The sequence below is a fragment of the Xenopus laevis genome, chromosome 2S (assembly GCF_017654675.1).
Source record: "Xenopus laevis strain J_2021 chromosome 2S, Xenopus_laevis_v10.1, whole genome shotgun sequence".
NCBI lineage: Eukaryota > Metazoa > Chordata > Amphibia > Anura > Pipidae > Xenopus > Xenopus laevis.
Genome location: NC_054374.1, coordinates 150,969,421 through 150,984,420, shown reverse-complemented (window position 1 = coordinate 150,984,420; position 15,000 = coordinate 150,969,421). Strand labels below are relative to the sequence as shown.

Below are 15,000 nucleotides of genomic sequence, written 5' to 3'. Positions count from 1 at the left end.
GTAAGTATAGCCTGAAGCAGTATCTGGGGAACACAGGCCGAAATAGTCCAACAAAAATATTGATCATACTAAAAACTAAAAGGGGAATCATACATTTGAAGACAAAAAAATTGATAACTTTAAAGGAGCTCATGAAATTCTATTGATTATTTGAGTTAAGGTATTCTGGACCATTAAATAGCTTCCCTAGAACAGCCTCTATGATTATGCATACAAATATGTGAATTATAAAAAGGATGAGATGTTTCTAGGATGTGAAATGTTGATGCTTCTCTGGAAGGCACAAGAATAGACAGATTAAATTGACCTATCTGGTATCCTTCCGGTATGTTAATAATATGTTGCACAATTAGAAATGTATTTGATCCAGGTACTATATAAATAGGTCTGTCTAACACTAGGAAAGTCAGAGCAAGGTTTGAATCTTCAACATTAAGGAAGCCGGCTCCAAGAAGCACCAGCAGCAATGAGGTCCTGGATTCTGTTCGTGCTGTATATAGCATGTTGCACTGCATTCCCTGCTGTGACGCAGACAGACATAGATAAGAATAATGAAGCATTTGCTAAGGTGAGCAGATTGGTTTCTCTTTATAAGCACATTAGAGAATGGACAGATAGAGGGGTCTTTATTCGCATAGAAAAGAACAAAGAACAATGTGTTTTTTTTGCCTTCCTCTGGATCAACTAGCAGTTACTCAGGTTATATATAGACCTAAAAGGTTGAACCTGATGGACATGTGTCTTTTTTCAACCTCACTTACTATGTAACCGTGTTAATATTTGTTACACTATGTTATGCTTTAAATATCCATTTTTACTGGAGGGCTTTTGGCATACGTTTTTAGAAAGCCAGGGTTATCTTAATGGGACATATTCTTAAATATTTAATATTGTTACTACTATACTGTATGTTGCTATGTTGTTATACTGTATATATATATATATATATATATATATATATATATATATATATATATATATAGTCCAGTAGATGTCCAGTAGATGAAAGCACTCACAACTCCATTGTAAAGTTAAAGTCGATCTGATGTGGGTTCAATAAAGAAACCTTTTAAACTTTAACTTTACAATGGAGCTGTGAGTGCTTTCATCTACTGGACTTTATAATTTTTTGGTTAGCACCCAGCCTTGACGCTAATGAGTGGTGAGTGCAGTGACGGCAAGTATTTCTCTATACATATATATAGATATATATACATATATATATAGATAGATAGATAGATAGATAGATAGATAGTCTGTTCTTTAAGTACCTGCACTCTTCCTTCCACAATTCGGAGTGGGTGCTGTGGTCAATAGTAGTATGTATCCTTCACAATGGACCAGCACTCCAGTAAAATCTTAAATCAAAAGCATTTATTTAAACATCAATTTCGTGTCCAACGTTTCGATCCACATTGGGGCCTTTATGGGCCAAAATGTTTGACACAAAAATGATGTTTATATAAATGCTTTTGATTTAAAATTTTATTGGAGTGCTGGTCCAATGTGAAGGATAAATATACACATATATATCTATATATTAAAAAGATTAAACACTCTGCCAAAATAGAAACCCACCTACTAAGCAAAGCTGCACACAAAAAATTACCTGAAAAGGAGAAGTGCTCACTCCGATTTTGGTCCTTTTTTAAGACCTGTATCAAGACCCTTAGAAAAAGACTGATATATATATATTGTTTGGTCTGCTTCAGTATTCCTACACGGGTGCACTGCAAAAAGTGAATCATATATATCAATGAAGACCAGCAACTCCAGGATTTCTTAAAAAACGAGTGTATTAAAAAGTGCTCATACAGCCAACGTGACATTTCGGTCCTTGAGAAGGTTCCAAATGGGAGTGAAACATCAGGTTGGCTGTATGTGCACTTTTCAGAAATCCTGGAGTTGATGGTCTTCATGTATATTTATATATATATATATATATATATATATATATATATATATATATATATATATATATATATATATATATATATATATATATATATATATATATATAGTCAACGGAAAAGCCAGCACTCTCGATAAATGGTTTAAATTGCCTGGGTGCAGTGTCCAAAATTTCAATGTACAAACAGCAAAAAGGGTCCGCACTCTCAGGACTTAAAAATTTAAAAAAGTTTTATTGTTAATGCCAGACTAACGTTTCGGCCTCCTCCGAGGCCTTTCTCAAAGTGTCTAGTAGATTACATGAATGCCTTAAATACAAGAGTTGACGGGAACATAGACAAATTGGAGTTAGTTAGTCTGGCATTAACAATAAAACTTTTTTACATTTTTAAGTCCTGAGAGTGCGGACCCTTTTTGCTGTTTATATATATAGATATATATATATATATATATATATATATATACATATATATATATATATACATATACATATATATATATATATATATATTAGTGATGGGCTAATTTATTCGGCAGGCGAGAATTCGCAAAACCGCTGCGAAAATGCACTGGCAAATTTTCATGTTGGTTTTGCGAATCGCGGGAATTCGTGACGAAGTAAGAGTGCAGGTACTGTCTGGACATTTTTTATATATACCGGTATATATATATATATATATATATATATATATATATATATATATATATATATATATATATATATATATATATATAAAGACCAGCAACTCCAGGATTTCTGAAAAGTGCACATACAGCCAACATGACGTTTTGGTCCCATTTGGGACCTTCTCAAGGACTAAAATGTTACGTTGGCTGTATGTGCACTTTTTCTGTTTTTTCAGTTCCGTTTTATTTTGGACGCTGGCGCATTTTCGCCAGCAAATCAAAGTTAGAAAGGCCTTGGGGAGGCCGAAACGTCAGTCCTGTGTAACTAATAAATTATTTATTTTTCTCTATAAGACCTGTGAGTGCGGATCCTTCTACAGTTGTTGTATATATATATATATATATATATATGCCAAAGGAATACCAGCACTCTCGTTTAAAAATTAACGATGCCTGGGTGCAAAAACCAAAAACAAAGATACGTCGGATTTAATAAACCTAATTTTTTAAATTCACAAGATCAATTGTTTGACCTTTCATGTAAATCCTGAGAGTGTCGGTACCATGTACAGACTTTATATATATATATATATATATATATATATATATATATATATATATATATATATATATATATATATATATATATATATATAGATAGATATATATGTGTGTGTGTGTGTGTGTGTGTACAGGTATGGGATCCGTTATCCAGAAACCCTTTATCCAGAAAGCTCAGAATTACGGAAAGGCCGTCTCCCATAGACCATTATAATCAAATAACCCAACTTTTTCAAAGTGATTTCTTTTTTCTCTATAATAATAAAACAGTAGCTTGTACTTGATCCCAACTAAGATATCATTAATCCTTGTTGGAAGCAAAGCCAGCCTATTGGGTTTATTTACTGTTTACATGATTTTCTAGTAGACTTTTGGTGTAAAGATCCAAATTATGGAAAGATCTGTTACCAGGAAAACCCCAGGTCCCAACATTCTGGATTACAGGTCCCATACATGTACTAGGAACCAGCTGATGGTGTTGAACCCATTGGACTTAATGAACTATTGTCCTTTTTTCAACCCAACTCAACATTGTATATAACAATGTTAATTCCTACTCCAGGTTTATTCATTGAAACTCTGTGATAGGCGCAACACAAGGGAAATATGAAAAGGACAGTAGTCAAAATTTAGTAGTAAAAGTATTAGTTGTTGGTATAGTATGAGACAAAGGTAAAAAATAGTATGAAAACACATCTTCAGTAAATATATAGATTCTTCAGGCACAAGAAATTGTAAAATCAAATCTTTGGCATCTGGCACAGGGAATCAGAACGCACAAAATGAATTCATTTAATGAATCAATAACACCAGTACAATGGTACCAAAAATAACTATCATGGGACGTTGCTCTGAGAACATCCCAAAAGAGATCTTTATCATTTTGGCACCAAAAAATGTTAAACAGAAGCCTTTCTTTCAAACCATTACAGGAGTACTTGAAAAAATTCTACAACCTTGAGGAAGGTGGGAACCAGATGTCCAGACAAAAGCGCAGCAGTGGATTTTTGGATAAAATTAGTCAGATGCAAGATTTTTTTGGATTGAAGGTCTCTGGAAGACTGGATGAAGAAACCATAAAACTGATGAAACAATCTCGCTGTGGTGTTCCTGAGGTTGGCAGTTTCAGCACCTTCTCTGGAAACCCCGTATGGAAGAAAAAAGACCTGACATACAGGTAACATATTTATATACATGATGGGTTCCTTTAACAGCACAAATGTTATTGCAAAAGAGAACTATAAACCATTTTTTTAATGGATAAAGAGTACGAGTGATTTTATATTTTTTACATGCTTCATAATTATACTGTTTTCTAGCTTTAACCCTTAAAGGGCATGTAAAGTCTAAAATAGAATAAGGCTAGAAATGCTGTATTTTGTATACTAAATATAAACATGAACTTACTGCACCACAAGCCTAATCAAACAAATGATTTATGCTTTCAAAGTTGGCTACAGGGGGTCACCATCTTGTAACTTTGTTAAACATCTTTGCAAGACTAAGACTGTGCACATGCTCAGTATGGTCTAGGCTGCTTAGGGATCATCATAAACAAAGCTGCTTGAGTTCTGCATGGCTGGGAAGTAAGGCGGGGGCTCCCCCTGCTGTTCATAAGTATGATTGTTTCCCTGCTCAGCAGTTAGGGACCGTCTGACAATTCCTATCCACAGCAGTAAATGAAGGGAGAATTTCACTGCATACAGTCCGGTTTCTTATAAAAACGGTACACATTTTTTTATTAAAGTATATTGGAGTTAGGTTTCTTTTTCATTAAAGAAAGTAAAAATGGGATTTTATTTTTTTGCCTTTACATGCCCTTTAAACAAAAAACATTCTTTGTAAGGCAAAGTATAATTTCATGAGCATTAGGTGTGTTTAGTACAACAAAAAATTGCCAGTTGAATGGCAGGTAGGGGTACCAGGGAGAGGTTTTAAAAAGACACATTTGGGGAAGAATTTACTCCTTTAACCAAACATTTCCCCACAGAATTCAGAACTATACCCCAGATATGACCAGAGATGAGGTGGACCAGGCTATTCAGAAGGCATTCAAGGTCTGGAGTGATGTCACCTCTCTTACCTTTACCAGAATCCATGAAACTGTCTCTGATATTGAGATCTTGTTTGCATCGAAAGGTAACTGTCACCTAATTTTCTTTTCATTTGTTTTTTTTTTTCGTTTTACCATATTGTACAGTGTATGTGAAATATCAATATTTCTCAATATTTTCTCCGTGCAGATCATAAAGATTTTCTCCCTTTTGATGGCCCATCTGGTGTTCTGGCACATGCATTTGCTCCTGGAGATAACATTGGGGGGGACACGCATTTTGATGCAGATGAGAAGTGGACAACTGGATCCATTGGTGGGTTTTTATACATCCCCTAAAACTGCCGTATAGTACATGTGCAACTAAAATAAATCAATGTAAGAACATGTTACTTCATTATTAATGCCTGTTAAAGGGAACCTGTCACCTTAAAAACAATTCCATGCCCTTTTTATTATGTTAGTCAAGCAAAATAAGCCTCACTTAAAGTATAAGAATTACTTCAAGCTTCCTTGAATTTCACAATCACAGAATACAGGCAGGCGCCATATTGTGGGAACTATTACGCCAAAATCTTGTTTAGGTGCCAGAATGAGGTACCTTATTTGTTTTTAAGCCCTCACAGCTCAATTAGTGGAGAAGTCCGGACCAATGAGGAAGCATTAGGTATTAAGTCCAGTACATGGTAGCCAAAGGGTCGAGAAAGATCAAAGTTGTGATTCAGGCAAAAGGTTCAAAGGCAGGTAGTAATCAATCAATCGATGGACAGGAACAATGCAAAACTCCAGGAATCAGTTAAAGAATTAAATAGCACCCAAGAAGTGCAGCCTATTTTCTGGCATTGAACCCATGTCTTGACGTTCTTTGTAGTTTGAATTTTGAACCGTATTCGGCGCAATGACGTCATGAGTATGGCGCAATGATTTCAGTGTGCTGGGCCATCTTGACTGTGACAATTTGCTGGAATGAGACACCTGATTTCCCCATGCACTGGCTACACAATTAGATGGAGAGAAGTTAGGGGACTGTGAGGAGTGCAGTGAAATCTAGGAAGTGCAGAATGAAATGTAATTCCTTGCTCCGCCTCAGGGACTAAGGCATAGAGGAGGGGCAGAGAATATATGATTGACAGCTGAGACTTTTAAACAAGTTTATAACAGACATGGATGTCTTTATTTGAAAAAAAAATAATTTCATTTTTAAATTGAAAAGGACATTTTATTATACAGCTTTTATGTCTGGGTGACAGGTCCCTTTTAACAGGTAACCCACAGCTCCGAGATGTAGCACTTATACAGGCTTTGTATCATATAAGGTGGCTAATAATTGTAGTTACAGGTAGGGATGTAGCGAACCGCCGATAATGTGTTCGCGAACGCCGTTCGCGAACACTGGCAAAAAATGCGAACAGTTCGCGAACTTCGAACATCCGAAAATCGTTCGATTCGAACGATCGAAGGATTTTAATCGTTCGATCGAACGATTTTCGTTCGAATCGAACGAAAATCGTTCGATTTTAGCGACCGAATGGTCGAATGGTCGAACGATTTTGACGCGAACGCCTATTGGCGAACGTCGCGCGACGTTCGTGAACTTGCGGCGGACGCGAACAGCCGATGTTCGCGCGAACAAGTTCGCCGCAGAACAGTCCGCGACATCCCTAGTTACAGGTGTTTGTCAGATGTTCATTCTGATCTTGCTGTGCACTGAGCACTTTATTTCATTATTTTTCTCAAGGTACTAACTTGTTCCTTGTGGCTGTTCATGAGTTTGGTCATTCACTTGGACTGGACCATTCTAAAGACCCCAATTCCCTTATGTACCCCATCTACCGTTACATCAATCCCAATGCATTCCAGCTTTCTCAAGATGACATCAATGGAATCCACTCCCTGTATGGTAAGGAAATACAATATTTCATTATTTATGAATCTTGGCAATGTGCTATTTTTAAAGATGTGAATTTTAAAGGATAGGCAATAGTTCTGATGTATAGATTAATTGACTAAAATGTAGGTCAATATGTATAAAAGATAAGAAAAGTTTTAATAATTTTGCAGAGCTTCTGAGATAAAAAACTGTATGTAACATCTTCAGGCTTCACAGACAATTTTACAGCCTTTTTGTCAAATTGTAAAGTAGCAAATTGCATTTGGCAAACTTTATTTTGGAGGTTTATATACTCAACACTTTTATTCTTCTTTGGACTGGCCATTCCCGCTCTAGGTAAATCAGTTTCACTTCTGCTCAAAAGCCAATAGGCAAAATGCTTTCTGTGTGGCTCCTCTAGTGTTAGGGGCCGATTCATCAAGCTCGAGTGAAGGATTCGAAGTAAAAAAACTTCGAATTTCGAAGTATTTTTTGGGCTACTTCGACCATCGAATGGGCTACTTCGACCTTCGACTACGACTACGACTTTGAATCGAAGGATTCGAACTAAAAATCGTTCGACTATTCGACCATTCGATAGTCGAAGTATTGTCTCTTTAAAAAAAACTTCGACCCCCTACTTCGGCAGCTAAAAGCTACCGAAGTCAATGTTAGCCTATGGGGAAGGTCCCCATAGGCTTGCCTACGTTTTTTTGATCGAAGGATATTCGTTCGATCGTTGGATTAAAATCCTTCGAATCATTCGATTCGAAGGATTTAATCGTTCGATCGAATGAATAATCCTTCGATCGTACGATCGAATTTTCTGCGCTAAATCCTTCGACTTCGATATTCGAAGTCGAAGGATTTCAATTCCTAGTCGAATATCGATGGTTAATTAACCCTCGATATTTGACCCTTGATGAATCGGCCCCTTAGGGGCAGATTTACAAAATTCGAGTGAAGAATTCGAATGTAAAAAACTTCGAATTTCGAAGTATTTTTTGGGTACTTCGACCATCGAATTGGTTAAATTCGTTCGAATTCGAGCGATTCGAACGATTCGAAGTAAAAATCGTTCGACTATTCGACCATTCGATAATCGAAGTACTGTCTCTTTAAAAAATACTTCGACCACCTACTTCGGTAGATAAAACCTACCGAAGTCAATGTTAGCCTATGGGGAAGGTCCCCATAGGCTTGCCTGTGATTTTTTGATCGAAGGATTTTCCTTCGATCGTTGGATTAAAATCCTTCGAATCGTTCGATTCGAAGGATTTAATCGTTCGATCGAACGAAAAATCCTTCGATCGTACGATCGCAGGATTTGCGCAAGATCGTTCGACTTCGATATTCGAAGTCGAACGATTTTAGTTCCCAGTCGAATATCGAGGGTTAATTAACCCTCGATATTCGACTATTGATGAATCGGCCCCCAAGTGTTTGCTTTCAACCCATAATTCTTTTGTTCTTTTTGTATACAATTATAGGGGTAAATTTATCAAAGAGTGAAGTTCCGCCACTAGAGTGAAATTCCACAGCTCTCCATTCATTTCTATGGGATTTTGAAAGGCGTATTTATCAATGGGTGAAAGTGAAATTTCACCCTTTGATAAATACGCCTTTAAAAACCCCATAGAAATGAATGGGAAGTGGCGGAATTTCACTCTAGTGGCGGAACTTCACTATTAACTTCACTCTTTGATAAATATACCCCATAGAGTCTGCATATCATTAATATATTTCTAATTTGTTTTTTAATTGGCAGTGCCAAAAGAAAAGCCAGTTGTGCCAACAAAAGCAAGCATCCCAACCCACTGTCAGGAATCCATATCTTTTGATGCGGTCACAACACTGCGCGGGGACATTCTGTTCTTTCGAAACAGGTAAGTTCCGAACATTTTTTTTTTTGTTTCTGTAAAATGTATGGCAACAATAATAATAATAAAAATTCTAAATGTATTTCTTTATTCTTCATAATTTAGATCCTTTTGGCGCAAGCTAGCTGGTAAGTCAGAAGTTGAGCAGCTTGAGATCAGGTCATTCTGGCCTTCCCTTCCAACTGACATTGACGCAGCCTATGAATATCAGAGGAAGGATCGGGTTCTTCTCTTTAAAGGTTAATACTTAAACATTTTAAATATTTATCTGTAAATGTTTCCATTGATTTTTGATCAACCTTTTTATGGGCCATAGATTAATGGTAAATATGCCAAAGCTATATAGCTCTATATAGCCATGGTCCAGTAACCAATAAAACAGTCAGACTCTAAATTATTTTGCAAAATGAACAATAAATCTTAGAAAAATATTAATTGATTAATTTCTATGAATTACTAATCAACTACCTAACCTTAAAGGGGACCCATCACCAAAATAAATTTTTCCAAATCCTATTTTAACATTTTTAGCAATTATATCAAAATTAACTTTAATTACACTGTATAAATTATTTGAGCCTTGTTTCCATCAGTCTGGGAATTCATAATTATAACAAGCAGGCAGGAACCATTTTGTGGACACTGTTATTAAGACAAGCCTTGCATCATCTCAGAATCTTGTTTGTGCACCAGAATGGGGGACCTGATGTCCATCCCCATGCACTGGCTACACAATTAAATGGTGAATAGAATGGGGGAATGTGGGAGAGCAGTGACATCTAGAAAGTGCTGAATGGAAAATTAAAGCAACTGTTTATGCCACCTCTATGCCTAAGGCATAGAGGAGGGGCAGACAATATTTGATTGACAGCTGAGAGTTTACAAGAGCTATGAATGCTTTAATAAAAAAAAAAGAATTTGTATTTTATGTTTAATTTGAAAAGGACTTTTATTATACAGCTTTTTATGTCTGTGTGACAGGTCCACTTTTTAATATTAGTTAATATTAATTAAAATTCACATATTGCAATGTTTTCGTGCTACTCTCAGTTAGGCTGTTTTAGTGCACAGAAACTATTTAGTGCACAGAACAGGCATGGAACAAGATTACTTAGCCCGAGTGAAGGAATAGAATTAAAAAAACTTCGAATTTCAAATGTATTTTTTGGCTACTTCGACCATTGAATGGGCTACTTCGACCTTCGAATACCACTTTGAATCGAACGATTTGAACTAAAAATCGTTTGACTATTCGTCCAATCAATAGTCGAAGTACTGTCTCTTTAAAAAAAACTTCGACCCCCTAGTTCGCCACCTAAAACCTACCGAAGTCAATGTTAGCAATCTTTTTTTGGTCGAAGAAAAATCATTCGATCAATGGATTAAAATGCTTCGAATCAAACAATTCGAAGGATTTAATCGTTCGATCGAACGATTTTTCGTTCAAATGAACGATTTTTCATTCGAACGAACTATTCGCGTGAAATCCTTCGACTTCGATATTCTAAGTCGAAGGATTTACATTCGACAGTCGAATATCGAGGGTTAATTAACCCTCGATATTCGATCCTAGGTAAATCTGCCCCAGATTAATATGAAGGGAAGATCAGTTTATTCATTTTCCGATCTGAACTGAGTTTTTGTAACTTGACTGTGAAAAAAATCTTGAAAAAAAATTGTTTTTATTTCATTATTATGTTTTTTTCTCGACCACTACATATTTATGAAAAACATGAATCCTATTTTTAAATTCAATTATCAATTTTAAATATTCCACTTTTTTTTAGAAAAAAGTTAAATTATATTTTGTTTGATTAATCTTAAAACTTTGTATATGAAAATGTTTGAATATGCTATGTTTGTCAAAAAAATTTTGGAATTACAGTAAAAAAAACCTCAAACCTGCAATTGCTTCCCAGTACATTAGGCATAAATATTCTTCATAACTTAAGCATATGTAGTCATGAATTTAGGACAGGGGTCCCCAACCTTTTATACCCGTGAGCCATATTCAAATTTATAAAGAGTTGGGGAGCAACACAAGCATGAAAAATGTCCCTGGGGTGCCAAATAAGTGCTGTGATTGGCTATTGGTAGCCTCTATGTGGACTGACAGCCTACAGGAGATTCTACTTAGTAGTACATCTGTTTTTTTTGCAACCAAAACGTGCCTGTAATTCAAAAATAAGCACCTGATTTGAGGCCACTGAGCGCAACAGCCAATGTGTTGGTGAACAACGAGTTGTTCACGAGTCACTGGTTGGGGATCACTGATTTAGGGGGATTTTACTGATGTGCTTCATTAATCAATTTTTACTAACCCAAGCCTGCTAAAGCCGTAAATGGGACATAATTATTATACTGTGTAAAACAAAATTGGTGTAAAAAACTTTGTGAAATAACTGGCAAATTTATCTAGGTATGTGTAATCTTACGCCATGCGCATGTCAGATTTTACATCGCTTCCGATGAAAGTCCCTCTAAGAAAAAACCCATTAAAATTTTTTAAAATCAATGCTGTTTTTTACACTGTGAAATTTACCGATGTGTGGTGTATTATCCCTCCATTTTTTACACAGAATAAGAAATATGCTCCTATATCTTTTTCTAGGCACCAATTTGCACATTATGTGGTTATACCTGTCCTGCTACTTTGAGCAGTAGGACAATGATGTATTAGAGCATATTATACAAACACATTTGAAAAAATAATGTTTTATGATTTTAATTTTTAAAACACTCCTCTTCTGTTTTACATAGGAACAAAATTCTGGGTTCTAAGAGGCTACACAATTGAGGAAGGTTACCCTAAGAGCATCTACACACTTGGATTTCCCAAAACGGTGAAGCAAATTGATGCGGCCGTCCACAATGAAGAAAAAGGGAGAACATACTTCTTTGCTAACGATCGGTATTGGAGGTAAGAACACTGTCTTATACTAAGCACATAATTAGAGAGGAACCGTGTTCCTGTGTAAATAAAAGAGTACAGAGATGTGCAATAGAAAGAATGGAATAATTCAATTAGAAGGTAAAGAATGTCAAAGTTGGAGTTGTTTTCTCTAGAAAAAAAGATGCTTATACAAGATGATGATATGCTATAATAGATAGATCATTTTACAAATAGTAAAGATCAATATATTTGAGAGATAGCATTTTCAATGCAAATGTTTTTTCAAGATAAGAAAAGTGAGTTTGGGGAATGCCCTGACGGGTGATTTTGTGATGGTTGATTCCATTAATGGCTTTAAGAATGACTTGGATAACCTCTTGGACAAGCTCAGTATCCAGGGATATATTACAGGTATAGGATCCGTTATCCGAAAATCTGTTATCCAGAAAGATCCAAATTACGGAATGGACATCTCCCATGGACTCCATTCTATCCAAATAATCCAAATTTTTTAAAATTATATATTTTTTCTCTGTAATAATAAAACAGTATCTTGGACTTGATCCCAACTAAGATATAATTAATCCTTATTGGAAGCAAAACCAGCCTATTGGGTTTATTATGGGGCCCATTTACTTAGCTCGACTGAAGGAATAGAGGAAAAATAGTTTGAATTTCGAATGGTCGAATATGGCTACTTCGACCATCGACTACGACCCTCGACTTTGAATTGAACGGTTCGAGCTAAAACTCGTTCGACTATTCGGCCATTTGATAGTCGAAGTACTGTCTCTTTAAAAAATTCTTCCACCCCCTAGTTCGCCACCTAAAACCTTCCGAAGCCAATGTTAGCCTATGGGGAAGGTCACCATAGGCTTCCTAACAATTTTCTGATAAAAGGAATATCCTTCGATCGATGGATTATAATCGTTCGATCGTAGGAATAGCGGTAAATCCTTTGACTTCGATATTCGAAGTTGAAGTATTTTACTTCGACGGCCGAATATCGAGGGTTAACTAACCCTCGATATTCGACCCTAGGTAAATGTGCCCCTATATGTTTACATGATTTTCTAGTAGACAAGGTATGAAGATTCAAACTACAGAAAGATCTGTTATCCGGAAAGCCCCAGAATTCTGCAAAATAGGTCCCATAACTCTATCAAGGGTCAGACCCAAAGACAAAATATGTCAAAGTAATTAATATATTTGTGCATGTATAGTCTATTTAAGAAAGACCACATTCCACTAGAACTAACCGTTTTTCATCCTTTTTTAGTTATAATGAAGAAAAATCACAAATGGATAAAGACTCTCCTCAGAGAATCGGTAATGATTTCCCAGGTGTTGCAAACAAGGTGGAGGCAGCCTTTCGATCAAATGGTGAGTCCATCTGCTCTCAGTAATACCTATAAATCCATAGTTTATTGCACCATGGTTATAGAGATTATATAATCTTCCTGTCAATAGGTGTGTGTTTTAATTTCTACAGTAATTAATTACATCATGTTTACTGTAACAACCAGTGAATCAGCCAATGTAGACAATAGGCAAATAGAATCGAGTAAACACTGCATTTCAAACTAAATAAAATTTGATTTGGTCAGTTGAGTAAAATTATGAATAATTGCAGTATACTGGGATCTATGATTGAGATAATAATTATTTGTACTTAAATTTCAGGAATGATCTATTTGTTCAGTGGGAATCAGCAGTATGAATTCAGCACGATAAAGAAGAAAGTCAATCGTCTGCTAAAGTACACCAGTTGGTTGAACTGCTGATCCAGACACACCAGCTGTGATACAAGCAACTAAATGTACAATAAGTGCCTTCATTATTTATATTTTACATCTAATTTAATTTGTATATAGAATATCTATTTTTCTTGTTTTGTATGTTGATTTATTTTGTATATTTAATATTTAATATATTAATTGTTCAAGTGTACATTTGATTTGTCCTGTCTTGGCTATAAGTACAATAAGTGCCTTCGTTATTTATATTTTACATTTATATTTAACTTAATTTATAATTTATAGAAGAATTTATATATTTGACTTGTTTTGTATGTTAATTTATTTTGTGTATTTCGTAATAAATATATTCAAGTTTACATTTGATTTGTTCTCTTCCTTCTTGGCCTTTCCTCTGCAACTATATATATCATTAGGATTTGTCCAAAAAGCAAAAATTATTTTTCTTTTGTACAAATTCTAATTAGGGGCAGATGTATCAAGGGTTGAATATCGAGGGTGAATTAACCCTCGATATTCGACTGCCGAATTAAAATCCTTCGACTTCGAATATCGAAGTCGAAGGATTTTGCGCAATTCGTTCGATCGAACGATCGAAGGAATAATCGTTTGATCAAACGATTAAATCCTTCGAATCGAACGATTCAAAGGATTTTAGTCCATTGATCGAAGGATTATTCTTCGATCAGAAAATTGTTAGCAAGCCTATGGGGACCTTCTCCATAGGCTAACAATGGCCTCGGTAGGTTTTAGGTGGCGAACTAGGGGATCGAAGAAATTTATAAAGAGACAGTACTTCGATTATCGAATGATCGAATATTCGAACGATTTTTAGCTTCGAAACGTTCGATTCGAAGTCGAAGGTCATAGTAGAAGGTAGAAGTAGCCAATTCGATGGTCGAAGTAGCCAAAAAAATATTCGAAATCCGAACTATTTTTCCTCAATTCCTTCACTCTAACTAAGTGAATGGGCCCCTGCGTGTGCCAGTTTATTCTTTTTGGTTATGCACTAAGTCCCTATGGCTTTAAATCCCTACACTTCCTTATCTCCCTATTTGCTTGGCTGATGCCCATGTATCTAGTTATCTCATTTACATGTTTCAGTTATTGGCACCTGGCCTATGACCACTTCCTGCCACACTGTAACATAGGGGTGGATCTTTATCTTTGGCTTCTGGTTGCTGACCCAACTGAATGTGTTCCAAGGAGCCTGGATGCCCAAGGCCCAGTAAAGCTGTCCTGCCCTAGAGGGACCAGTACCTCTAGTGGTAGGTCGGGGAGCAGCGCCCCCCATGAATGAGGCTTATCAGAGAAAGGTAATTCCTTTAATATTACTCTCAGGAGAGTAGAGGAGAGAGGTTAAATAGCATGAGCAGCCTGTGCTCCTACAAGGAGTGTAGTAGGGAGTAACTTACTCCTAGGCTCTTCGTTTACCTAGAGTGAAGGGA

At 36.0% G+C, this 15,000-nt stretch overlaps 1 protein-coding gene across 1 annotated transcript; it reads left to right on the top strand.

The window, feature by feature from the left end:
- The first annotated feature begins 449 nt into the window (after positions 1-449).
- Positions 450-13,579, top strand: LOC108709142 (matrix metalloproteinase-18). The gene is made up of 10 exons (XM_018248751.2): positions 450-568; positions 4,032-4,276; positions 5,090-5,238; positions 5,343-5,468; positions 6,891-7,052; positions 8,791-8,908; positions 9,008-9,141; positions 11,663-11,822; positions 13,075-13,178; positions 13,479-13,579. The coding sequence occupies exons 1-10, from the start codon at positions 467-469 to the stop codon at positions 13,577-13,579; spliced, it is 1,401 nt and encodes a 466-aa protein (XP_018104240.1). The 5' UTR covers positions 450-466.
- The last annotated feature ends 1,421 nt before the right edge of the window (positions 13,580-15,000 follow it).

Coding starts and splice junctions, on each gene's coding strand:
- LOC108709142 (XM_018248751.2), top strand. CDS start 467: ATGAGGTCCTGGATTCTGTTCGTGCTGTATATAGCATGTTGCACTGCA. Junction 7,053..8,790: donor TGGAATCCACTCCCTGTATG/GTAAGGAAATAC, acceptor TTTAATTGGCAG/TGCCAAAAGAAAAGCCAGTT. Junction 13,179..13,478: donor GGCAGCCTTTCGATCAAATG/GTGAGTCCATCT, acceptor CTTAAATTTCAG/GAATGATCTATTTGTTCAGT.